Source organism: Echeneis naucrates, chromosome 20 (genome assembly GCF_900963305.1).
Source record: "Echeneis naucrates chromosome 20, fEcheNa1.1, whole genome shotgun sequence".
In the NCBI taxonomy this organism is placed as follows: domain Eukaryota; kingdom Metazoa; phylum Chordata; class Actinopteri; order Carangiformes; family Echeneidae; genus Echeneis; species Echeneis naucrates.
Window position 1 is genome coordinate 12,212,504 of NC_042530.1, and position 27,145 is coordinate 12,239,648.

The window sequence follows — 27,145 nt, forward strand, 5'->3', positions numbered from 1 at the left end:
AGTGACAAACATCAGCACTGTTCATCTCAATGACTTCCAATGAAAATGACCAGAAATACCCAGCATGGAGGTCTCATTAATTTCTTGTGCCTTTATCGGGAAATTATGAGGAAATTAATCATTTCCAATCAAAACAGCAACTGTTGAATTAACTTGGATTTTTCCATCACTTGCAGCAGCCTTCCATCCATTTTCCACCCGCCAACAACTAAAATCAATTAGAATTGGCTCTTACTGTATGCTCTCATTTTAGGAAACAGGAGACAATAAGCTTTTAAGTTTAAATTTATTATCTCTAGATTAAAAAATTGAGAACTGAGGCTAGAGAACTGTTGTGGAAACAGAGTGCAGCCATGTAGGTGTTTGAAATGCACATGTGTTGTAACATGAACAAACTGCATAGGCACTTAAATAATAGTTTCAATGACAGTCTAGCACTAATCCATCAATAATACTTTGTGTGGCATAAAAAAGCAGATCAACTAAAGCGGGTCAGGAGTGACAGAACAGATATGACAGTGTTACATGTCAAAGTGACTTATCCACTTTACTGTGATAAATTTGTTTCCATCTGAGTCTGGATAAATTGACAGCAAATATAAATCACAAAGTAAACAGAACGTTTAAGCTTCTGACATAAATAACACATATTTACCTACTGTCTGTGCTGACCCCATCCTGAGCCAAACATGTGATTGCTGCTCCAGTGTCAAATCATATTTGAGAAGCTGATGAGTTAGTGACTTTTTGAAATCAATGCAGATAAATAAAAACTATAAAGACCAAAAATAAGGAAGAGAAATTAGAATGATCTAAAAAGCTTGTGTAAAAAAAAAAAAAAAAAAAAAACAACAGCATTTTTACCATCCAAGATCTGGTAAAAGTATTGCTCAGTGGTCAAGACGGATATGTGCAATCATTTACATGGAGCAGAATAGTGCCAAAAAGATTACAATATCTTTACATATCTATCTGAAATTGGTTTTCACTGCAATTGGCCACTTCACAAGCCACAAAATAAAGAAATATGAAAAAAGAAACAAAACAGTTTATCTAAGGGCACTTTCATATGGAGCAAGTCTACACTGTGCTCTTTACAATATCAACTGTACACCTGAAGGGAAGTGTCTTCATAAGTAATGTATTTTAGTTGGTTGTACAGCCAGAGGCCTGAAGGCCTGTACTGTGAACACACTTGGAAGTTGGAAGAGCAGTGCTGTGATTCCAGATGAAGTGCAGTGTTTTGGTCTTTGGCTTCGTGTTTGGTGTCCCATCAGCATCCTCAGGACTCTTCCTCTGGATGGTTCATAAGGTTGGACCTGCTAACGCTGAAGTTTATAGGGGCGCCCGGCAGCTGGCCTGGTCTGATGGGTTTGGCTGGGGCGGATGCAGGGAGAGAATATGGGTCATATACGGTTTATGATAACCAGGCTAAATGCTTAAAATGAATTTATTTGTACTTCAGTGTGTACGAGCATGTGTACTGACCTATCACTGCTGAGCCTCTCCTGCCCATGTTTACGGGCTTCACAGAGTCCTTAATGCGCTCCACCTCCTGCTGGTAGCGTTTTTGTTCACGGGCTGCGTTGTCCTTGGCCTCCTTCAGAGCAGTCTCCAGGGCTATGACCCGCTCAGCGGTGGCTCGCAGGCGTTTCTCCATTTTAGGAATCTCACAACGAAGCTCGGCGTTGTCCCGCACCAGCTACAGAAACACAGATAGATAACAGAGGGAGTGAGTGAATAAACACAGAGCCCTGAAATATACAAAGTGGTGAAATGCTGTGTGTCTTTGCACATATCTTTACCTGCTTGTGAACTTTGGTTAGCTGCTCCAGGTTTTTCTCCAGGAACGAGATCTTCTGTTTCTGGGCAGCGGTGAGTTCTGATTCCTCTGAGTCCTGAGCATTCCATTCAAAACACAACACACAACTTTATTCTCAGCATTTTAATTTTCCATCACATATTTCATTTTAGCTGCAGCACAAAACCAAATAGAGTTTAGAGATGAACTGTCAGATAAAAATATCACTGTTTTGTCAACACATAATGGAAATTGGCTTACGTTAGTCACATGTGTCCACTTTCAGTTTAAAGATGGCATACTTGGTTTTTTATAACTATAAACTACCCATTTAAGAGAACAAAAATTCTCCCTTCCTATAATAATGCCACCTGCTGCTGAAAGGTTGTACAATATTTAAATACTTCATGTAAATGACAATATATATATAAACACCTATTAACTCACATTTGTGAGCATCTCTGTGAGCATGTATTTTGATTGCTGTACAGAATAGTAATTGTAAAATTATTACTTGGTCCTCAAAAATCTGCTATGGACAGATTTTGTTATGACGGCCGTGACAATTTCTGGACCAAAGGTGACATATATATAAAAGGTTAAAGGGATACGGACACTGGACTTTGTGAGACATTGTGTTAATTACAAGCTGCTTTATCTGTAGCTTGATTTCTTTAATTTACTCATCAGTTTTGTGTATCGAGCCAATTTGTTGCAATTAGTGTGTATCTAAAATCTAATGGTAAATTTTTTTTTTTTACCAAAAAGCCCCAAATCCAATCCAAGTGATCTCCAAATAAGATGATGAATTGCAGATTTTGGATTAATTCAATACCAAAACATCTTCTCTATGCCTTCCAGGGAACCTGGATCTGCCTTTGTTATCTCAACAACCCCCAGCCTCAGGATTGGATTTGAGTACCACGTCGAGGACCCGGGTCCCTAATTTACAGCTGCTACCTTTGAAGAATCAGATGGCCTACTTACTGCAGACACTTTGTGTTGTGTTCCCTGGATTCATTAAAATTTCATCACGGTGCAAATGAAATGGAGTGCATTGCATGAACGAAGTGCGGGACTGTTCATCTCACTCCAGGTAAATGGAACGGGGCAATATATCATATTTTGGGGCAACCAGAGCTTGTGTGATATTACACCAGAGAGGAAACTAAATCACGCACACAACCAGATAACAGGCTGATGATTGCAACAATAATGTGCCATGACAGTGTTTATAATGTGAAGACATTTTACCTTCTTGACTCGACTGGACAAATCTCGAACGAAGAGCCTCCTCAGGTTATGGAGCGTCTGCAGCTCTCGAGCCTATGTGAAGATTCAGAAACCCAGATGAGAGAAAACAAAGAACTCTCTCCAGGTTACAATGGAGGTGACTAGAATTAATAATGCTCATAATCACAGAGCAGGATTTCAGATGACATTATATGTAGTTACTTCTCGTAATCATTTTATAGAAAATAATTATGTAGTTATCCAACTGCAGCATGATGAGAGGATATAAATGAATTTGACTGAATATCATTACAGTGCAATGATTTCTATACTTACTCTATTGTAACTCATGATGTTTGCACTGGAATGGTTTTTTCTTATCAATTTAAATCTATAAAACAGCACTGCTACTTTTTTTGATGTGAGTAGACCCTCCTAATTGATCAGTCCTTTGAAAGGCAGATTTAACACGTCTTACCAAGTTCTTGGTGATCAGACACCTGAACACCGGAACTGATCAGACAGACATTAAAATTATATGTCAAAACCACTGCATAAAAAACAAAAAGCAAAACGTACTTTCTGCGACTTTCCGCTTAAATTGATCACAGATGTGAATGAACATGTTGATAACTGACCACAGTCTCCTCTAGTCCCTTCAGGTCCTGCCTGGCCTGCTCCTGTCTGTCTTGCTGCACCCTGCAGAATGTAAGGTGGATGTTACATAATGCATATAAAAAGAAGAACAAACTGTAGATTGTAAAAGAAAAAATGAAGACGTAGGGGCATTACGTGAGCTCTTGCAGCTGGCGGCTCTTCTCCTGGTCAGCAGCTTTGAGCTTCTCGTGCTCCATTCTCAGCCTCTCCTGCTCCAGTTTGATCTCTTGGTTCAGGCTGCACAGATGTCAGTAACACCTTCAGTACTTAACCACACTTAGAGAGAGAGAGATGTGTTTGGCAGTGCTGCGTCTTACTCCTGCAACTCGGTGATGAGTTTCTCCTTGCTGTCCAGCTCATCTCTCAGGCTGCCGATCTGCCTTTGATGAGCCTCCCTGTGAGACTGAATCTGCTTCTCCACAGCTTCCTGAAGAAATGCAACAATGGAGTGAGTCACAAATCGAGTGGGTACCTTAAACCGCCTCATAACACTTTCTTTCCTTAGGGCATGAAGGGTGTATGGGTGTCTATGTGTACCTTGACTTCATTGGCAGACTGGATCTCACTGTCCTTTTCCATGGTGTTGACTTTCTCTGGAAGGAGACAAACAATCATGCACAGGATGCTGCATCATGAGCTTAGTAATGGATCAAAGGACCTTGTTCCAGCGGTAGAGCAGAAAAAGTCATATGTCATATGGCCACAGATTTTCAGACAAAATGAAACTTTCACTCAGCAATTGATTTCTAGGCCTGTCACATCCATCAACACTGAGAAAGATAGGAGTGTACCCTCAGTGCCTGTTGCCCCATCCTGGTGGTGCTACATCAAATATCATAATATCAGCATCATATTTCTGTCAATGTAGTGCTTAGTACTTATCTGACAAAAAACACAGTGAGTTGTGGTCACCTTGGGCTTTGATCCTGACTATTTCCTCACTAAGAGAGTCCACATTTTCCTCCAGCTGCCTCTTCTTTTGCTCCACGTTCTGCAGGCAGTCTGTCAGGGACTTGATTTTAGCTTCATACTGGACACCAGAAGGTGAAAGAGAAAGTCAGTGTGATTAAAACTCAAACCTGCAGAAACCCATCTTGTTATTCCACTACTTCACTGATAACCACATGATGTGGGATTTTAGTGAAGAGCCACGTTTGTCACCATGGTGACAGTGGGCAGAAGTTACCTGGGAGATGCGGAGCTTGGAGGAGGTCAGCTCGCTCTCTGTCTCCTCCAACTTCTGGGTGCTCTCTGCCTTGGAGCTCTCCAGCTGTTTGCTGCGCTTCACCATAGCCTTCACATCGGACTTCATCTTACTGATGTAGAGACGAGCCACGGTGAACTCTTCATCAATGACACCACTGCTCTCCTGATACTGAAAAGGGTTGGAAAAACACTTCTCAGACTATAAATGTTGTGCTCCAGGTTTGTAAATGTATTTTTGCGGCCACAATAGCTAACATTTTTCAAATGACGTCAGTTTGACTTGGTTACCAATTATTAATATCATCAAAAAAGATTTAAGGGGAAGACATCAGCCTGTGTTTCACCTGTATCTTGTTGTATCCCTCCTCCTTGTGTCTTCCCAGCCAATCTGTTCCCTGCCTGCCCCTGTCTCCGGACCTGCTCCCTGTTGTGTCATTAGTTCAGTTTGTATTAAAGTCTTGGTTTTCTGTTCACTCTTTGTTGGATCCTGTGTTTGGTCTAGTTCAGTCAGTCCTGTGTAGAGTTTGCATGTCACCATTTGTATCAGTGGAAACTGCAACGTTAAATTGCTCTCTTTTTGTGAGTTACTCAGTACTTGAACTGTCTTCATAATGTTCTCTGGCTGATTGCTTTTCTTCATTTCCTATCCCTGTAAATTTTATATTTAGCTTTTGTTATTTTGATTTGACAATTTTTTTTTTATTTTAACTTACACATACAAACTTGTCTGTGACAGCTAAAGAACAAAAGTGATTGATCAGTATATAAATCAGTTCGACTGTTAGCCAACTGTTCAACAAATAAATACTCATTTAAGTTATTTTGGCAAAAAGATATATAAAAATTATCTTGTCTCTTTATTATGAAGACTTTTTCCTTTGGTCTCTATGCAATAATAAATCTGCTGGCCAGACAAGTTAAACTATTTCAAAACATGAAAAACATGAAGAGGCTTTTCTTCTATATCATACATTTTCAAATTAAATCTTCATAACTAAAGAATTAAATGATAGGTTAAATAGCCAGAGGATGTCACATCTTCATATGGACCATAATGTAAGCGAACACACTAAACTGGAACCACGTCAGGCGACTTTATCTTTCGATTCATTCTCTGAGCTTCTTGCAGCATACAAGCATTTTGACAGGTAACCTTAATGTCATTGCTTCCCACGGCGATGCCAATCTCAGCCAGGTCTTTGAGTAATGATGACATCATCTCAGTGACCCTCTTCTTCTGGTGGTTGGTCATCTCCTTCAGCTTCTGCAGTTCAGAGTCAATGGAAGCCAAGGAGCTCTGGTTGGGGAAGACAGCATGAAGGCACGTGGCTTACAAAGTGCCTGGGTGTGTCATCTGTATTATTGTTTCCAATGGACACTACGTGAGATAAAAAGTACCGATTTCTCATTCAGCTCCTCACTGAGGGCCTCAAACTCTCGTGTTTTGATCTCAACTTCTTGACTCTTCTGGTCGTAGTTGAGCGCGAGCTCCTCCAGGGCCTGCAGCACCTCCTTGACCTCCTCCTTAGAGGCTTCATTCTCCGCCAGCAGCCTGTTTAACTCAGTCTGCAGGGTGTCATGGTCACGGTGGGAGGAAGCTAAGAGCTACAGGCAAAGACAGTGAGTGGAGAAGATGAATGGATATTCGGGGGATTTTATGTTCAAGTTAAAGATGAGAAGATAAAAGATAATAAGTCTTCAGATCATTCAACTACATTCACAGAAACCTCATGGGTTCAACCTGGTGGTTCTCTTTTGCTTGCTAAGGGTGAGTGACCTCTCAGACTGGGTTTACACTAACAGGACCTGCTGTAGGCACAGTGGGAGGATGGTAAGGGGATGGGATGGGAGACGGGGTTAGGAGAGGACGGGTGTGTGATATCACCTCCTCCTGGTCCAGCATCTGTTGACGCAGATTCTCCACTAACTGAGACTGCTGATTGATCTCCTCATCCTGGAGAAACGGAGAGGTGAAACATGTGAGAGAGAAATGCAGATCATTTATTTTCACAGCAACAGCTAAGAAATGTCTGCCACCTGCTGTCCAACAGGAGTACAACAAGTGAGAGGGCTCAAAAAATTATATCATATTAACAACATATGCAGACAATATATTTTTAACAACAATTTATTGTTGCTACTGTAACCATTAATTATTAATATTTCAAATATGTCAGAGGAATTGACTTCTTGGTTCCATTATTAAAAAATGACTCCTTTGTTTTCAGCACAAGTCTTGAGTCTGGGCAAAACTGATGTCACAAGCAACTCAATGTGTCTTTATGTCCTATTTGTCAAATATAATGTGGAATCAAAACTACCAAAGAAGTTAAACTTCTTCTAACCCTAACCCTAACCCTAAATCCTCTCATCTTTTGTGGATAAAATTGAGCAAATCACATGGCATAATTTGGGAGACCTTGATATTAAGTCAGACTAAGTTAAAAGATGAAAGCTCAGGCAAAGTCAAAGGTCAGTAACGTTAATGTAAATGTTACAGTGATATTATTTCTGAAATGGTTTTAGATATTTTGACTGGATTCATGACTCAGGTCTGACTTAAAGTATACGCGGGCTGGATGTTTGTATGTGTCCCAAAGAAACTACAAACTACAAATAATCTTACTGAGAAAACTTCCTCACCTTATCGTCCAGCTGTTTGTACAGTTTGGCCATTTCAGCTTCACACTTCTCTTTCTCAGCGCCGCTGAGTGGGACCCCTGGCAGGGTGCTGAGGGCCGGCGCGGGCGCTGTCTTATCATTGTTTTGTGCAGTCTCTATTGCCTGGACTTCTGATTTGGCCTTCTCTTTGTCAAATTGTTCCTCTGCTGGCACACTCTCACCTGTGTAGGTGGGGGGGCAGAACATCCTATGATAGTACAACTCTTTTTTTAGTTAGTTATTATAGACCTGAGTTATGATCATAAGTCATATCTATGTTACTTATATTAACAGGTTGACGATTCCCACACGGAGACGTGTTGTGCAATGGCTGAAATTTTTATATCACATATGTGGTCCTCACCGCTCCTCCAGCGGTTCAGCTCAGTCTCCAGCCAGGTGACGGTGTTCCTCAGTGTCTTGTTTTTGTCCCTCTCTTTCTCCCACTTGCTCTTCCACTGCTCCGCTGTCAGCTCCACATTCAGAGTCACTTGGTTCTTTATGGTCTTTGCCCTGATGAGACAGACAGAGAGGTGAGACCAGTCTTTATTTGTGGCACATTTATCGAAGCGTTATCATACTGCCTTTCTCACACTACAATTATGTCAATATTAGTAACTCATATCTTATTTATCAGTACTGACCGGTATTGAATAAGTAACACATTTAGGGAATTGTTTGCTTTCTTGCCAAGAAATAAAGGAAAAGATGAAATTAAAGTTTGCTTTACAAGCAACCAGTTGGCTCAGGTTAGCAAAAAGAGTCTTTATTCCTTTTTCATTCATTCATTCATTCATTACTATACCATAAGGATTATCTCCTTCTTGCAAATGTTTTACTATCCACTTTGTATAACAAGGCTGATGTTTAATACTTGTTAATATTGTAACATTCATAAGGAATAGAATAGGCTTTTATTCACCTAATGCTTCTTTTTTCTGTGTTCTTATTTTTTAAATTTGGATGATTTGATGTAATGCTCGTGTTGTTGGGATGTTGTATAGATGATAGCACTCCACACTTTTTTGTAAACTTTTTTGTATTATATTGATATTTTCTTCTAATTTAAATGTTCCTTAAATGCCAGTGTATGTGTGCGTGTGCATGTGTACCTTTGTCCAAACAAAAGAGTAGACCTGGTCTCTGCATCATTGTAAGAAGAGGGGGAGCAGCAAATGACCATGGTAGTCCGGCAGTTCCCTCCTAAGGAGTCCTGCAGGATCCTGGTCATCTTACTGTCTCTGTAAGGTACATATATCTGACAGGGAACTTACATTAGAATCCATAGTGAGTCAATATTTATTCACAACTTTCAATATATCATATTTTTAACTTTTTTCAGGTTGCTTTGACTGTCTCTTTTTATGTATAGATGTATTCATACATTCAAACAGAAAACTCAGCCCTTTTGAATAAATGGGGCCAATGACAGTTTCCACCAACCCCTCTACCAATCAAATAACCCAGGAGATGATGACTGCCTCACCGAGCCCTCTGCCAGAGCTGAGATTACAAGTCCCAGTGCAGAAAGGGACTTATTAATCATCTTCGCTTCATCCAGCACCGTGCCCTCTGCTCCAGTCTTACCCACCTTTGAAACACAAAAACACGGAGGAATTACTCGTAAGTACTGCTGGAATCACTTTTAAAAAACGTAAACATATATAAAAAGGGTCAGGTAATGAAGAAACTAAGAAGGGTAGGTATTCACACACAGAGCTGGGAGAACAGAAACTCACAGAAACACAGAAAGGCCCCAGGCCCAGGAACCGAACTTGTGACCTTCTTGTTGTAGAGCAACAGCACTAACCACTATGCTGCCATGCTGCCCCCTAGATATATATGTGTTATTGTGCATGCATGCATGGTGAATGGCCATTCAATGACGTCAGGATGGTTTTATTGGCCCTTTGTCTGATCCTTGGTTTATGGACTGATGGATGGGTCACTGCACTGCCCCCTGCTGCCAGAAGCAGCAACAGCAGCAGTGTTTAGTCAGAGTGTGTAGCCAACAGCAAAAACAGTGAGCGACTGAAGCGAAAAGATAACAGTAAAATGGTCATTGTGTCAAGTATGAATGCAGATGAAGGAGCGAAACACATGGAGAGACAGACAGAGTTTTACTTTTTCACTCCCAGCCAAGTCAACAAGGTAGAGTTTTCCACTGAGTTTCTGCTCAGTCTGAGTATTTTCCTGCTTGATGTTGATGAGGAAGATGCTGTGACTTCTGGAACTGTGCTCATTCATGTCTGAGATACACACACACACACACACACACACACACACACACACACACACAGAAAATAATTAGCCATTGTGCTAATTGTAAAAATGACTTGTGCACTGACAGTGACAAATGTGCACTCACAGTTAATGCGCATTTGCTTTTAGTGGAACATTCAGACTATGAATTTTTACACTAAGCCTGTTAGGTGGCCAAGTCTGGTGACACATTTGGCCAATATGTTCATCTGTGAGGAAAATTATTATTGGTATCGAAACACAAAAGAAAAATCTGTGTCAAAATTGTGTTTGATTATAAATGCGTTTTTTTTACCCATTTTAGCCATAAAATGTTATCACAGGAGAAAGTGGAGGCGACATTTATGTCAGTCAGCTATAATTATTATTGTGTTCATAAATTATCGAGACACTTGGTAAGGGGCAGTAGCTTTCTCATGCTCTCTCTCTCTCTCTCTCTCTCTCTCTCTCTCACTGTGGCCTCATTTTCCAACTGCTCATTAATACTGGATAATAATTATTATTATTGTCCACTAGCAGAGACAAAATCAATGTAGACGGGGCTGCTATTAGCAGCGTGATATGCTGTGACAGTGACACACACAGTGAGCTGCAGCACTTCTGCGTGGTAGCCTCGTAATTCATTCCTGGTTATTACAATATCACTGGCCAAGTTGACTGTCTAGGCCAAAACAGCTGTCAGGCTATCAGGAAAATTCCCAGGCTCTCCACCGCACTCAAGAATGACGAACCATTGCTTATTTTATCCAGTTTCTTTCCTCTTTGGTTCTGTGTTGAGCACAGACATCTCTTTGGCTGATGGGGGAGTCTGGCTACAGTCAGGAGACTCAGTGCAACTGAACCCATGAGAGTCTGCAGCACTGAAGGCACACAGTGTATGAACTCACTTGTGACAGCCACGCTTCTGTTGTTTTTCCCTTCATCTATGGCATCCATGACCTCCTGAGGACTGCACACGAAGCGCTCAGTACACCCCTGGGGACACATGAACATCACAACAAAGTACTGTATTCAACAGGCCCAACAGGAGAATAGCTTCACAGAGAGACAGTTATTAGCAGAGGAGACTATGACTATGATAATATTTTTAACATCTGTTTTCTCTCTTCCATCTAATTATATAAAAACATATACATGAATACAATAAAAATATTCCTATACTTATTAAAAACTAATTGTACTCAGGGGGAGATGTGGTGCAGTTGTGTGTTAATGCATTAGAACCAGCTGGAACAAACTCGTGACCGTGGGATTACCGAAGAACCTGAAAATAAACCTTACCTTCACATAGGGCACCCTGTTTTTATCCTCATGTACAGAAAGGTTGGTCTTTGTTACTGCGAAGGAAAAGGAAAAGTAGAGATGGTGACTGAATGAATCATATTTGCCTCAGGGTCTGAGTAACATTAAGCCACCATGGAGGGTCACATACCATCCAACAGGTCCCTGATTTTGTCCAAATAAATTTCAAAATATGAAACCTGTGAAAAAGAGGCCCCTAATGAGAAATAACTATCATTACAAGTTGTGATCTTTATCATTTAAAAACATCCAATTGCCAAATCATACTTTGATATGAAACTCCAAGTTCTCATCCATGGAATAAATGTAGTTGAAGATGTCTTGAACAATTCTGGGAATGATTCCCATCATGTCACCGTCATGGAGTTTCCCCTTACAGGAGACAATTATGACAAAAGTATAAACATTACAGCAAAGAATATAAAATCTGTAGTATATACTGGACAGAAAATTACAGCGAATCATATTACCTCCATTGTGTGCGTTTTGCCAGAGGATGTCTGCCCATAGGCAAATATTGTCCCGTTATATCCCTCCAGGACATCTGCACACATCCAGACAAAAGATGGTGACGCTTGGGCTTCAGTGTGCCCGTCAGCCACTGAAACTCCATCCATTGTGCAGCTTACCTTTGACAATCTTTTGAGCCACAGCGTTATAGAACTGCACCTGAGTTGTGTTGGACTGAAATACTTTGTCAAAGTAGTACGGCTTCCCCTGAAGAAGAGGAGGAGAATATCAAGACTACCACACAGAAAAAGGATCAAATGTGACTCCGCTGCATGTTTATGGGACTTTGGATACCTCTGAATCACGAAATCTGTCTGTGTGGTAGTTTATACACATACACACATACATCAAAGCTCACACACGCAGTCAGGATGGCTGAGCGGTCTAAGGCGCCAGACTCAAGGATGATTCCTTCCGTAGCAAGGAGATTTCTGGTCTCCCAATGGAGGCGTGGGTTCAAATCCCACTCCTGACAGAGGCTTTTCTTTAAGGGGAGTTTTTGAAATGTTGTTTTGCAAAAGACATATGACTCTACACCACCACAAGGTTCGTAGGCATGGCTGTTTGTTCGCCAGCTCTGTGATAGACTGGGGACCTGTACAGGGGGAACCTCGCCCAATATCAGCTGGGATGGTTGCTGATGGACGGATTATATATATTTATATAACTAACCAACCATTGAACACCAATATGAAATGTGTACTGCTAAAGCAAAGAAAAAAAAAAAACAAAACACAACATATTATGAGTTCCTGTCCTTCAGAATAAAAGGGTGGGGGCATAGAAAGTGTTAGGGGATAGAATAAAAATTAAAAGCATGGGTTAATGAAATGACATAATTACATGGAATTACCTAAACACTCTTTCAAAGTGTTTGAAAATGAAATGACTAACATGTTGACTAACATGACTCACATATTCCGCTGTCGAAGTATTAAGGAACGAGCTCTATCCTCTCATTATGAAGCTGAATTCACTAAAATTCAACTTCTAAACTTTACTCTAACAAAACCAACACTGATGAAGCCATCTGGAATGACAGCATATCAAATGGAGCGGAGTGTACTAAGCAGATGACGGATATGTTTTATTGCAATTTGAAATTGTTTTCACTTTCCAATTCTATCTGGATGCAGAGCAACTATGGCATGATTTCTGAAAGGCAGTGTAGTGCAGATCTGAGAACGACATATGTTTGCATCCCACTTGGTAGAGAGACACATCATAAGGCCAGACGAATAGATGTTGAATTTGGCCAAAGATATAAGAAAAGCTATTAAAACCCAGCTGCTGCTAAACTTCGTCCCTATTATAAACAGAGTCCAAGGAAAACCAAAAACATACACAATACTGACACAACACAGTGTAATCAGTGGGTCACACTAGTTTTCAACTGGCTGCTCCACACCAGAGAACAACAGGTCGGTTATAAAAACATAAAATTGAGCAGCTAAGAACAAGTATAATGACATTGGACATGGCGACTTTTAAAAAATAAGTCATTATATTGGGGCAGTGTTCTCCTGAACGCACAAATACTGTTGTTACCAAAATAAGAGACAAGATCCAAAACAAAGAGCTTCAAACATCAACTCGCTTTTTATTAGAATTTCATTTCTCACATTATTTGCCCCAAGGTAAGGCAACTACTATAATGCTGATGCTATTGACTCAAGGGCAGTGGTCTACAGGTGGTGTGAGATAAACTGCTCCGTCTGTCTTTATACAGTCCTCTGATTGGCACTGAGCTGTAACACCTGGAGGCACATCATCCAACAGTGAGGAGGGAAAATCAAAAATGAAACTTACTAATGCTTTCTTCTTTGATATCAGCCACAGTGACAGGACAGAGCACTCTTATATTCACATCAGTAGGCCTGTGAGTCTGAACAAAGCAGCCATTCATTTTTTTTTCATTTTCAACAGTCATGAACATCACGGGTTATAGTTTGGAGTGATATTTTTTTCATTAACTAGTCTAAAGCTGCAGCCCTGATGCTCACCTGGGAAGTGACCAAGTGTGACTTTCAGCTTCGACTCTGCCTGTTAGAAATGACCACAGCAAATACAATTTCTAGGAAAAATGAATGGGCCTGCATCAAATAGTTAAAATATACTGATTTCACATAGTGCAAGCTTTCCCTCTGCTTCACTGTATCAGCATGCCAATCTTTTAGCTGTGCTGTAGGTGGCCTGACAAAGCAAAGCTGGAACTATCAAATCAGAGCGTGGTGTGATGAGACAGATGTCTGGTGTGACCGAGTAAAGATGACTCTGACGGGAGGAGACTACAAGTGGACACCGCACTGCCGATCACTCTCAGGAGAGCGGTGCGTAAAAACGCCCCGTTACGCACAAGTTCACCGACCCTCGGGCAGGACAAAACCGGTCAAAAATACAAATAAACGCAGAAAACTGGAAGAACACAAGCACAAATGATTGGTGGCTATTCAGAAATCCTTGCACCTACTTTATTGGGGCTAATGTCGAGGAGCAAGACCATTGTAAACTGACCAAATGCTTCAACTTTGGTTCAGGTTGGTTAACTTAAGTGGATAAATGTCTCAAACTAAAGTGGAAACAGTTTGAAGCCAGAGCAAGATCTTCTTTAGAATTAATACAAATATGAAGTGCACTTGGACCTTTATTGACCCCTCTCTGCAGCAGGGAGTTGTTAATAAGGTGAGTTCAGTTCACTCACCGCGATCTGCACACAGTCATCCCCCTTGAACTTCGGGATGTACTGGTCTCCCCGGGCCACCTCGGAGCTGTTCAGCGGCCTGAAACGGCACACCACCCGGATCGAAGTCGACGCCGCGTCCGCCATGTCCGCCGCTGTGTGTAGATGGGGCGCTCCGTCCTCCGTTTACAGCCACACAGGAAGGCGGAGCCGTGTCCGCTCCGATGAAGATGACACTCTCAGTCACACCATCTCCCCAGTGCTGCAGCTGGAGCTGATGGGATAGGATAGCTGCTCAGGAAGGGTTGGGACCACCAGGAAGCTCCTTCTTCAAAAGAAAGGCCACACGATACAAAAAAAGCCTATGAATGTGTTAATTCTCCACGGAATCTGTTAAAAAAGCAATCGCACTTTCAGCTACAAAAATAAGAAATGAGGCGTTTATTAAAAAAAAAAAATGATGAAGCTGAAGGAGGAAACTATAGGGAGTCGCAGAGTGGATGAAAAGGGGTGGGGAAGGTGGGACTGAAGACAGCCAGAGTACATGGCGTGTGGACACATGAGACTTCCTGACCAAAGTATGAAAACCGCCTATTGTTTGTCACCTTTCAGCATCATATTGATTAGCTGCTTCAAAACTCACACTAGTAAAAACGTGAAAGTATATATTGTGCATTGTGCATTACAATAGTATGGATATGATGCGTCTTTATATTTCCTATCAGAATCAAAAACATTTGGTTTCAGCCGATATCTGGAAATATTCAGTGATATTTTAAATTTCCACGGTTGACCTTTGGCCTCACTCATTCTGTACAAGATAGGCAAAGCCAGCAAATCCATAATAGTATTTATTTATTAAACTATTTTTTTTTTTTTTTTGAGGTAAGGTTATCCTAAATGTATTGATTCAAAGGAGAAAGGAGAGAAAGGATTGGCGAGAGTTTGGTATCCCCCTAGAGGTCGGAGGTCACGCAGTTGGCCCTGTGGATAATCCCTGCATGTACTAGTCACATTATTAGATAATTCACTGCGTAAAGATTAGAATTTTTATAACTGGGAAAGTGTGAGGGCCAAAAAGAAAAACTTTGAGCTTACCTGAAGCACAGACTCAGTCCATATCTACAAAAACACAAGTAACAGATTAACTGACAAAACAATTCCTGACAATTTTACATGAGCATAAACCAAAATCAGCGAACAAAAGGTGAACATTGGCGGCATCATCATACTGTTCTGTATTGTTCATTGAAATTCATCTTATAAAATATCCAATGCTGCAGAAGCCAGACATTTCCTCATCTGTTTCAGACTAATGCAAATCCAAGTTCACGCGGACACCAGTGAATTCTGTTGTTCACCAAAAAGCATCGAGAAAACAAGAAACAAAGCTTTCTGGTTCTTTTTTTTTTTTTTTTTTTTGCCCCAAGCACCTGCCCGACTCAAATCTTAATGATCCATTTACCACAGTTCATGAACAACTCTTTCAGGATGTGGCTACTAACCCCTTGAACCGAGTCTCCATGAAGGGTGATTTGCTAAACCTCAAGTCAGCATAAAATGAAGGTGAATCCAGTGCTTAAAAGAACTGGGGTACATCTGATTGTACATCTGTTGTGAGACATCTGCAGTAAATGTGCAGCATTTACAGCAGCCAGCAGGGGTCAGCAGAGGTTTGCTGTATGCTGCTTTGGAGGTGATGAAGGATTTCTGCATTTGTCTTTACATGAAATAAAAAAAACCTCAGTCACTTTAATATAAAGAAGCACACAGGGAGAATGAAAGACTTCTGTAGCATGCTGTCAGAAGATATTACTTTAAAAAATAAAGAAATTAGAACCGTCATGGGTGCCCATACTTTTTTTATTCCATAGAAACGGCTGCATTAGACAAGTGCTGAAGCAGTAAACCATTTTGCAGACTCACGAAGTCACACTTTCTCATCCCCACTCTCTCCCACACACACACACACACACACACACACACACAGTCATTGTTGAGCACTGGTGCAGGGAGATGGAACAGTAAAACTGTATGACAGGAGTCATACAGCCAATTAAAAAAAAGAAAGCTGGAGGAAGGAAGACAAGGAGGAGGGGCAGTTGTTTTAACCATCAAATCTTACGGCACACAGAAAAGTCAAAGTGGGGAGGGGTTTTTATTTCTGTAATACCGACTGACCTCCTAAAAATGGCATATCATCCTGAACGGATAGAAAATATAAATTATTCCTAAAGTAAGTACATTCTCTAGATTAAATATGTGTTTGAGAGCTGAAATTCCAGTATGTACAGAGGTCCATGCGTCCACAATATACACACACAACAATAAATATTGGATATAGTCACATTACAGCGTCAAGATGAATATTTTCCTTTTAACAAGAAAAGAGGCTACAGCAAGAGTCAGCATTCATAAACCAGCTGGGGAAAGGTGCTCAGAACCGATACCTGTTAGTTATTGGTTTTTATTAAAGGGCGTTGCCTTGGTTACTCTTGTCCTGCCTCCAAAAGATGTGAATAGGAAATATTTTGAGGAGGGGGGATGGGGGTTGTAGAAGCACCAGTGAGCTTGTCCTCCAGGCTTCAACCTGACTCACAATAGAGAGAGAAAGAGAGAAAGAGATAGCAATGAAAAAAAATTTTGAAATTGAGAGTCAACCTGTGAAAGATGTGAAATGAGGGCTCAGTGAAAATGAAAAACTGTGACCTTTGGGAGATCATACATAAACTGGTCTGTCAGATTAAGCAGATTAAGATTAAGGAGGGAGAAAGTGTGTGCAGGAAGAGTAGAGGAAAGAGTGTGGTGTGTTGCTGCCTGAGTGAAAATGAATGAGGTGGTTTAAAAAAAAAAAAAAACCTAGAGACAGGACCTAGTTCTGGCAATGTGGCTTCCGGTTGCTAAGTAACGGTCTCCAAGGGCAGAAGAAGTACCTCTTTTGAGGTTGTTCGTCTCCAAAATGAACAATTTTCACCCAACCCCACCTCCACCTCTGCCCTCCTCTACCCTTCAGCTGAGTGAGGGCCTTTCCTGAACAGTTTGTGAATGCTGGCAAAGCGCGAATAAGCAATTCATCAACCTGACTGTCAGCAAAGAAGGCAGTCAAAGTGCAAAATGAAGCACAGTCTCGACTCATCTTTAACAGGCCTTCCATGGCAAGATAAAACCAGAGCTAAAAAGAACAGCATTTAAATTATGGGAAACAAGACACCTCTTTTGCAGACCTTCACTTAAACGGCGACACAACAGAGGATCATTTCAACATCATGTTTGATGTCCGAGCATCAGCTATGGCATGTAACAACTTCCCAGCATGCGTAAAAATATTCAGTGATCTAACATTTCAAAGAAAGTAAGACTTGATTCTGACTTTTCAAAAAGCATCAAATCTATATGCTTCTGTATCAGCTCATTCAAATTCCTCATGAAATATTCAGTGCTTCAGAACCAGGATATTTGCTCATAAGTTTCAGAGTGCTGCCCGTTCAAGTGCATGCAGAGATGAGTCTGTCACTAATGAACACCAAATGGCTGTAAGTGTTAAGCAAAGGCTGAAATAAATTCCTGCAGTCTCATGCTTCCATTATTTATTTATTTTTATTATTATTTTGTTTGTTTTGGTCAAGCATTTGCCCTGGCTGAAATGGTCTCATGATGTTCTTAATCTGAAGCAGGTGCTAATGACACATTTACCACAGATCATTGGTAACTAGAGGCTTTGCTGAGTCTCACTGGTGGAGGACGAGCTTGTGGGGACATGGATGAACCTCCAGTCAACACAAACAGCAGCTGAAAGAACTCAATAACATTGGATTAAGCTAACGTTATGATTCACTGCAGGCTGTTAAAACATCTTCTCACCCCTGAGGCACTAAATACAGATAATTCAAAGTCAGCATGAGACCCAAGCTGATTTAGTACACTGGGTCTATTGTTAGAGGAGCGTTATAAATGCCAATAGCTGCTCAGCTCTGAGTAATGAAACGATTGAAGCCAGTTTGCTCTGGTCTAAAAACAGACAGCTATCTGGGGGACAAAAACAAAATATTTGAAATTAAACTCCTTATATAATTAAATCTGACTACACCAGATGCATTACAGTGATGATGCTACTGAAAAAAGAACTTTTTGTGTTACTTTGTAAATCATAGTAGAACCATGCCATTGAAGTAAGCCAAGAGTTTTGGGGGATAAGACATGGCCTCTGTGTTCTAGTCCATGATATCCCGTCAGCTTTTTTATTTGCTTTTATTCAATTTGGCTTTTTGTTTAAAATATCAAGTGATCGACACAAATGTTTGATTGCATTTCAAGTATAGCAACACCTCTCACCTACTTTGAATGAAGGCGTAATTCCCTCCACATATCTCTCAAGTGGAAATGAAAATTATTCACCTCCAATCTGACTCCACAGTTCTTCAGCTCACAATCATAAACCAGACTGTAATAAAGTTTGTTTACAGGTTTAATGGGGCAGAGGAAACCTGGATTTAGGAACCATGACCTGAAGTATTTCTTTTTGCTCCTCTGTTTTATCTACAGTACCTGCCAATACAGTGTCCCTCCTCACTCATCAACCTTCAGTCTGATCATGCTGCTAGTCAAATCAGAACAGAGAAAGAAGAAACCTTTTTCTAGGTCAAAACCAGACAATTTCATTTTGAGAATAGTTTCAGGCAAAGGGGCAAAGACTATATTCAGATCTAATAAGGTGCTTGGGACACAAGGGTCAATAATATTACTTGAGTTATCTTAACTTGAGATAGCTTATCAGTGTTGGACTCAGAGGTTTTTTTTAGGCAGACTGGTTAGCAGTGGTGTTTCTGTCCTGGCACATCTAACAACACTAAGTGTTACAGAGCCCTGCATGTCCAAACACACCATACAAGTGAGCATAATGTGCCCTGCCCTCAGTTAAGCATCAAATCAGAGCCACTAACAGATTAAAAAGGGGTCAGACATTACTGTTAGATACTATGACCTATGCACAGCTGCAACTGTTGACTCTACATTATCAGAGGCAGTGCAGGCATGTTGGATTATGACTGTGATGTTTTATGTTACTTCACTGATCTTCAGCACAAACATAAAGCTTTCCTTTACAGCACTGTGTTTAAACTATTTTGGTCAATATTTGATAACTGGGGAATTAAAAAGATGCATGTTCCAAGACCTCACTCTGCTGTTAATCCCCCAAAACACCGCAGGTCAATCCACAAAAAAATCAACAGCAAAAACAAAGAATAAATACCTTAACACTCAAAATCGAAACATATTCCAGTTCCTTGGTTTTTAGAAATAAAATACATACAGTACTTGTTTTATTTCTTTAGACAAACACATACTTTTATAATATTTTCATATGTTCATTTTCAGTAGTCGTTACATAGATAGTATTTCAGCACAGTTTAAGAACCTGAAACCACACAAGGGCACAGAGATGCATAAAAAAAAAAAAAATCAATATTTTGGCTCGTAGGGATAGTGGTGTTCTTTCACCTGTATTAAGTGATACCAAGCTTGGGTAGTTTCTTATTTGATTTTAGCCATCTTAGATGATGAAAAAATAAAAAGAAAGAAAAAAATAATCCCAATAAGAAGTTTTCTGGAACTGATAAATCACAACAATAATATGCTCATATATGATTTTATTCAGCAGTGTCACAGGCCGCTGAGATTGTCCTCACTCTCAGGGAGGCTATGTGGGAGTGCGTCAGGGGGTCCTGGAGACAGGCAGTATCCAGCCCTTTGGCACAGTGAATTTGTGATTGGCATCACTGCCTCAAAGCAAGTTCTTAGTGCGATTCCCTGGCCTGGGGCTTTCTGTGTGGAGTCTGCATGTTCTCTCTGCGCCTGTGTGGGTTCCTTCTGGATACTCTGGCTTCCTCCCACAATCCAGACACATGCACTTTGCCCATAGGAGTAGGTGTGAGTGTGAATGTGTGTTTTATGCTCTAAGTCAGCCCTACAATACACTGGTGACTGGTCCAGGGTGTACCGCCCTCGTCCGTAACGTTAGCTGGGACTGACTCCACCACCCCCGCGACCCTGACGGATGAATGGTAGAGATAAAGAGACTGGTGCAGATTTAAAGATTTACATCTTCAACTGGAATCCATGGGCTAAGGTTGGGAAGTGAGACAGCATTGATTAACGGATTAAACCAGCCAAACTATTGATTTTTTTTTCTCTCTCTCATCTTTCACAAGGAAGCATATGGCGCAAACAGAGACTGAAGCTATTGAGCACACAGATTTGTTTTTAAACATTCACTTGGTAAAACTAGCATGTACTTCAAATGGTAGCAACAATAGAGCGGCGCAGTTTTAACTGAGAACTGTAGTTCTTCCTTGGCTGTCCTCATTCGGACCCACAGTGTAAGGTGTTGACTTTCAGACCCAGTCAAGTAGAGGAGGAGCAGAGATGAGAGGCGCAATACTCTTATGGTCAAGAATAGCTGAGTTGCATCAATTCCACTTGCAGATGTGTAGGGCTGTTGCATGAATTGGTTTAATTTACAAGTGCATCTTCTGGAAGGACTCAAAGTGAAATACCGCCTCATAAATAAACGTTTGAATATGAATCACATTGCTTTTCCTCTGCTGCAGAGTCAGGGTGACAGGAAACCATAGTTCTCTGTATTATAGTGGTGCGACTTTGCTGTCTGTAACAGTAACAATACAGACTTCATAGTATCAAAACAGACCATTAATGAATTCAAGAAGTGTTTCTTGTAGCTGTATGAAAAAAGTTCCAACAATACCAATGCACTCCCAGTGCCACCTTCAGTTTTTAAAATGAGACAGGTGTTCAGCCATTCCAACAAGATTAGCTCATCAGCCAGATGCTAACAGTAGAGCGACATCCGACTCCGTCGCATGGCCTCACTGATTAAATATGCCGGGCTGACCTCTGGCTCTTCTGTCATCACCACAATGTTCTGCCATTCTCCGCACTGGTTGGATTTCTTAATGGTGTCCACCACACAGAGAGCGTAGAGGCAGTCCTCGAAGGTGGCAGCCATTGTTAGAGGCCTGCCATCCCACGTCCGCCGGTCATCTTGATCCTGAAAGGCCTGACGCACAGCCTGGATCATGCGGATTGTCCCGGTGAGATATGGGGATGGAATGTCACTGAAGGCCTTCTCTGGTAAAGAAGCCTTCTCAAGAGGTGTGGTGTCCTTGAGGAGTAGTTCAGGGCCGCTGCCACTTCCTACACCCCCACTGTTTTTCTGTCCATACAGGTCCGTCCCTGTGACTGTTAACCGCCCGACCGTTCCAACGACAATTACCTCCTGACGAAATTCGCCAGGCACGTTAAAGTTGAGCGTGACAGTGCAGCAGGCGCCGCCCTCCAGTACCATTTGGAACGTGCAAAAGTCGTCACTGGTGATCTGACGGATTCCCCGGATGTGGTCTGTCTGTTTAACAAAGGTTTTCAAGAAGCCGTGAACTTTGGCTGCACGCTGGCCTGTTAGAAATGTAAGTAGGTCAATGATGTAGCTGCCCACCGAGTGCAGACCACCACCTCCCATGAGATCATCACAGCTCCAGTTATATTTCTTCCCCAGGAGACTACCCCCGTGGACCTTTGGAGCAGAGAGGAGATATTGTGACTAGGTCTCTTTGGAACCATATTATGTTGTTTTTTTTTTTTCAATAAAATGTAATCAGAACAATTTAGAAACAGCCAGAGTTTGGGAGGTGTCAAAAAGTACCTGTAAGCCGTTACCCAGTACTCAAAGCGCTAAGTGAGCAAGATACTGACTTCTTGACAGCTCTGTGGATCCTAGCCTAAAACAGCCTAACCTCAGGTGAAATCATGTAATTGTTGTCATTATCATAAAAGGACAAGGAAGTAACTGAAAAAACAAGAATTGACAGTGTTTGTCTCACCTGAGCCTCACAGACTAGAAGCTCCCCAATGTAACCTTCCTCTAAGAGCTCCTTCATTCGCACAAACGCCGGCAAGAATCGCAGGACATTTCCCATAATGCTCAGCAACTTGGGGTAGTACTGGGCTGCTGACATCATTCGGAAGGCATCCAGAGGCGTGGCTGTTCTGTCACAGATGACGTTCTTTCCAATACCTTAGAAAAGAGGGGAGAAACAGTTGTGACATTGTTTGGTGGTAGATCATTGTTTTGAAAGGACAATGTTAAAATAGACAGTAACAAGAGAGAGAAGTAATGCAGTGAGCCTGAGGGACACACAGACATAATATCCTCTTCAGCTTGAAAACATCCTCAGGAGAAACTCCAAAAATAGCTGAGTCAAGAATTCTCAGACTTTCCAAACTTTCACTGAGGCATGGAAAGTTTCTTGCAAAAGCACAAACTAAGGCTAACTGGGAAAAGACCCTTTTCCAAAAGAGCCATAAAATAAAAGCGACTCCTTATTAATGTTACTACTGAAGAAATTATGATTATTTGATTGTTTATAAGTGCCATGCATATCCTTATGCCCACTTCATGTAGACACTAACGATATGCAATACGATACGAGAGGCAAAGATGGCCATATCTTCCTAGAATAATACTAGGCACATTTCAGATTACACAAATAACATATACAAATCAATACCGATATGTTAATGCAAACCCATTTATCCGAATAAACCCACAAAAATCAATCAGCATTATATTCACAAATTCTGAATTATTGAATACAATTTGGAGGAACATTAATGTTGGCCATTATGTAAGGCAGTACAGGCTTGACTGCTGCTGGAGGCCTGATGAAAGGTTCACACCAGAGGAACAGAGAGCACAGGGAGAGATGGACAAAGGAGGAGAGTGGAAGCATGTAGACGCTGTATAAAACCTAATTAAAATCACTTCCAGCGCATCAAAAGGTCCACCGGTGCCAGCTACACCCAAACATATCAGAGAGAAGACAGATGGAAAGTAATGTGAAGCGAGACAGATGGTGATTGTTGTTATGGCATTCTCTTTTCACGCAGCAGTTGACTGGAAGGAGGCAGGAACCACAACATGGTGTGAAAACTATGTCATTAAGACCCAACCTTTTTAATGTTAATGTTTAATCGCCTGTTCTTCAGGATCAGGTCTGCACATACTGATTGTTTCATTACTCATAAATCTGTAGATGATTAATCCTTTTACCTCCGCTGTCAGTATATAAGGCAGCATGGTGGCATAGTGATTAGCGCTGTTGCCCCACAGTGAGAAGGTCGTGGGTTTGGTTCCCAGACTGGAGCCTTTCTGTGTGGAGTTTACATGCTCTCCCTGTGCCTGCGTGGGCTTCCTCAAACTGTCCAAAGACATCAACATTCAGAGAGATTGAAAGGTAGAATCAAGTCTCACTGGTCACTGTGTTATAAATACACTGCAGGAAATAAAGGCCAACAGTGACTAATAACTCTGGATGTGTATACAAACGTGAGTATTATATCAAGATAGACTTGATATGAGAGAGATGTAAAAAAAAAAAAAAAAAAAAAAAGAGACACTATCTTGCATGAGTTCTGTGAGAACTATAGTGAAACTATTGGTACCTCTCAGTGACTCATTTTGACCTTTGTAACATCTCGATGTCCTTATAGCCACCTCTGCTGCTATTAGCTCACGCAGTCCTGTAATTGCTGTGGTCAGCCAGGGGTCAGTTGGAAAGTCTCAGTACAGGGACATCACTCCACACACACATGGCTCAACCCTCCAGAGTGTTAAAAGGAGAGCACAGCTTTTCTTCCAGTCCCAGTTCAGAGGGTTTTCGGTGGAGGGACTGTTCTGGAAGTGAAACTCACCAGGCTAATCTGCCATTAGCTCCCATCAGCTGGGCCAGGAAATTAATCCCTTTGACCCACTTCTGAGGAACGCAGAGGGAGCCCCCACCCGCCACCCAACCCCTGCAGACACACAAAGCCAAGCAATAACAGTGCATCTCAGCCTCTTTCTTTCTGGCAGCAGCACACACAAACAGACACTGTGAAGAAGCCTGGCCCCGGGTAAGGCCCTTCTGGGTATACGCTAAATGCTCTTGACTGATTTTTCTGGCACTTGCAGTGAGTTCTGTGTCTTTAAAACAGCTTGGCATATTTCACTCCTCCATAGTGACACTCTTCATGATTTAGTCTCTTTAGAAAGTCCCTGGATCATAATAATTTCAGCCAGAGATAGCTTAACCTGGGTGTTTTTAGCAGCATCATTTCCACTGATGACTGTACTGACATGTCTTTGGAAGCTGCGTGCGACTTTCAAGGAGATAAAAGCAGCTCGCCCTCAGATCAACAATGACCTTTCGCACCTCATGCACAAAGCTCTAAAAGGTTGAGGATGGCTTAGACAGGTCACTCTAGTGAGTCATTCAAGCTGCTCAACTCAGAGAGTGAAAGTGTGTGTTGTACGTCTCCAGTGGGTTACAGATGCACCTGAGCTCAAGATTAAAATAAAAAAAAAAAAGGAAAATACAGCGTTTGTTGATTTGTGAGACAGCACATGTGTTGAAAGACCCCAGAACAAAACCCACTGGCTCTGATGTTGTTATGAATATATCTGACATATTGACTGAGGACAGGTCCTTGGCCATGCTCCAGACGGAGCTCAGAGTGAGTTTGCAGCCCATGCGTATGTTGTTGATTTATTAGACATGATGTTCAAACCCTCACCTTTGGCCACGGGATTGAAGTAGTTGCCGAAAGACTGACACCGTGCATATGAGCGGCATATGAGGCTGTGTCATTGGTATCAAAACCCATAAGTCATGAAGAGAACTGTTTTCTCAGATGAGCTCAGGCCTATGAACAGCTTTAGATAGAATGAAGTCTCTCTGATGGCAGGCTTTACAGCCCACCTTTAAATGTGGCTGGTTGAAACAGCTATAAAGGGAGTTTGGGCTAATCCAATTAACCTGTTGAAACCCGGAACCAGATAATGGATGGACAACACTAAACTTTCCTCCAATTAGCTGCAGTAGTCTCTATGATAGCTGTGTGTGTTAGAGATCAGCTCACAGGTGAACCACCTGGCCCAGTGGGAAAGCAGTAATGGAGCAGAAAAAGCTCCAACACTGCGGCTCAGCCCCGATACATCAATAATTCACACAGAGCACATACAGTATCTAACCAAGAGACTCTAAAGACAGAGAGAGACACACGGCCATCCTGCGGAAGTGAAAAGGACGCAGCAAGCCTAGATTACACAAGTATTTTTTAACTATATGGAAAAATGATTGTGATATTGCTAGGACTTCTAAAATAAATAGAATAAATACAAACCTAACATAGTCTGGCACTATAGGAGTCCCAGAGAGGTACCTTTAAAAACTGTTATTCACTACCAGCAGGGATTTTCTTTTTTACCTGCTCATGACATAAATTAATCCCTTAATCTGATTAAAGAGAGAGGGAGAGAGACATAATTAATGAGATGAAACAGCTGACTCACTGAGTCTTCATTAAAGGTGCAATGCTTTACAGCATTATGCATCAGCCATTACACAGAAAATGGATACAAATGAGACTGCCATCAGCATTACCACCATTTCATACTACTGTAGTGCAGTAAGGTTAGATTCATCAGAATATCTGCTGGATGGTTTTCCATTCATGTTTTCAACATGAAGCACAACACAACTCTGCCTATACGTCTAAATTGAAATAATAAAATAAACATATTATTGTTGGTAATATCTGAAACAAACCTGAAACCCACAGAAAGATTTATATAGATATGATACCATACAACCATAAGTAGCCTGTTATCATGTTCTCTCATGTGCTAGAAGCCAGAAGAAAAAATATGTAATCAAAGCACATTATTTCTTATAATTATTGATAATTAAAATAAAGGCTATCCAGATACTTTTGGGTTTTAAATGACTTTGATAAACCTGTGACTATTTTAATCCTTGTTACTATCTTACTGAGGCAGCAGCAGGAAGAGCAGGTTCCTCTCCTCTTTGGAAACGCGGAGTCACAGAGAAGAGATGAAGACGGGCCAAGAGAGAAAGCAGCTGCATCAATGCAAGTGAAAGCCAGCTCTCTCCAGCCCGGCGCTCCTCTCGGCTCGCTGCCACAATCATCATCTGGGTCTCTCTGCATGGCTCCAGTGTGGCCTACTGAACACCAACACTCAGAGCTTTGAAAGGAACAAGATAAGGCTTTATACATGTGTGTGTGTGAGACAGAGACAGAGAGAACCCCACTGTGGACAGGAGGACTCACAATGAAGAAGCACAAGCTGTAAAGAGTGACGGAGCAGGAAGGTCAGGTTGGGTGCAATTCAAGGTGGGACAGGCAACTGTATTCTTGACAGCCAAGTCAGGTGTTGAGCAATAACTCGTAATGTGTAATAAATTGTTAACTAATAGAAAGCTGCCAACTGGCAATAGCAACTGTGGCGCCTTTGACTTGATTCAAAGAAGCAACGTCGGCCTTTAGCTGTTTATGATAAGCTAGAAGTATCAAGACCACGTTTCCTCTTTATGGAGGAACCAGGTGCAGCAGCTGGAAGGAAAACCAGTTAGATTAAAAGGACGCTAAACGATTCAGTGTAACAGCCTAGACAAAAGGCCCTCCAACCTAAGATGCCAGAAATAGAAAAAAGCCAGGAGAACCGGTCAGGATAGCCATCTGCCTCACGGCGCTGTGCACACGCTCCTGTAGGGTGAGGGTCAGGAGGAGGAGACACGTCAGGGTGCAGCTTTTCAGATTCCTACATACTGATGAAAACGATAAGTTGTATTTTTTGTAGTGTTACGCTGCCATCATGTAAACATATAATTTATAATCTCCCTGGGAGTCCCTTGAAGCTTTAAGGGAAGATGTATAAACTAAAATAGTTGAGTTCAGCTACAGTTAACAGTGAGTTACTG

General features: G+C 41.4%; 2 protein-coding genes and 1 non-coding gene across 5 annotated transcripts in view; 1 reads left to right on the forward strand and 2 right to left on the reverse strand.

Moving 5' to 3' along the window:
• Positions 1–279: 279 nt before the first annotated feature.
• LOC115060705 (kinesin-1 heavy chain-like) lies at positions 280–14,675 on the reverse strand. Of its 2 annotated transcripts, XM_029528739.1 has the most exons (26): positions 14,334–14,675; positions 11,752–11,839; positions 11,593–11,666; positions 11,390–11,494; positions 11,253–11,301; positions 11,102–11,157; positions 10,708–10,795; positions 9,683–9,807; positions 9,045–9,149; positions 8,671–8,816; positions 7,923–8,071; positions 7,541–7,740; positions 6,783–6,851; positions 6,296–6,502; positions 6,051–6,194; positions 5,315–5,317; positions 4,878–5,066; positions 4,604–4,721; positions 4,229–4,284; positions 4,009–4,118; positions 3,827–3,928; positions 3,673–3,733; positions 3,056–3,127; positions 1,806–1,898; positions 1,489–1,702; positions 280–1,377 (listed from the first exon to the last, which is right to left on the reverse strand). In XM_029528739.1, the coding sequence occupies exons 1-26, from the start codon at positions 14,457–14,459 to the stop codon at positions 1,283–1,285; spliced, it is 2,844 nt and encodes a 947-aa protein (XP_029384599.1). In that variant the 5' UTR covers positions 14,460–14,675; the 3' UTR covers positions 280–1,282. The 2 variants fall into 2 exon arrangements, with proteins under 2 accessions (XP_029384599.1, XP_029384598.1); XM_029528738.1 differs by lacking the exon at positions 5,315–5,317.
• Positions 11,998–12,107, forward strand: trnal-caa (transfer RNA leucine (anticodon CAA)). Its single transcript has 2 exons — positions 11,998–12,035; positions 12,062–12,107. It is a non-coding gene; the product is annotated as a tRNA-Leu (tRNA).
• A 744-nt stretch (positions 14,676–15,419) lies between the features above and the next one.
• The window catches only part of gfod1 (glucose-fructose oxidoreductase domain containing 1), a 28,041-nt gene continuing 16,315 nt past the window's right edge, over positions 15,420–27,145 (reverse strand). The window contains exons 2-4 of one of the 2 annotated variants that reach the window (XR_003842277.1): positions 22,208–22,401; positions 16,763–21,900; positions 15,420–15,434 (exon numbers count right to left, since the gene is read on the reverse strand). Coding sequence is in view for 1 of the 2 variants with exons in the window: in XM_029528740.1 (XP_029384600.1) it covers positions 21,160–21,900; positions 22,208–22,401 (935 nt within the window). In the remaining variant the exon portion in view is untranslated. Of the gene's footprint in view, positions 15,435–16,213; positions 21,901–22,207; positions 22,402–27,145 lie in introns of those variants that run through there. The other variant, XM_029528740.1, reaches the window with a different exon arrangement.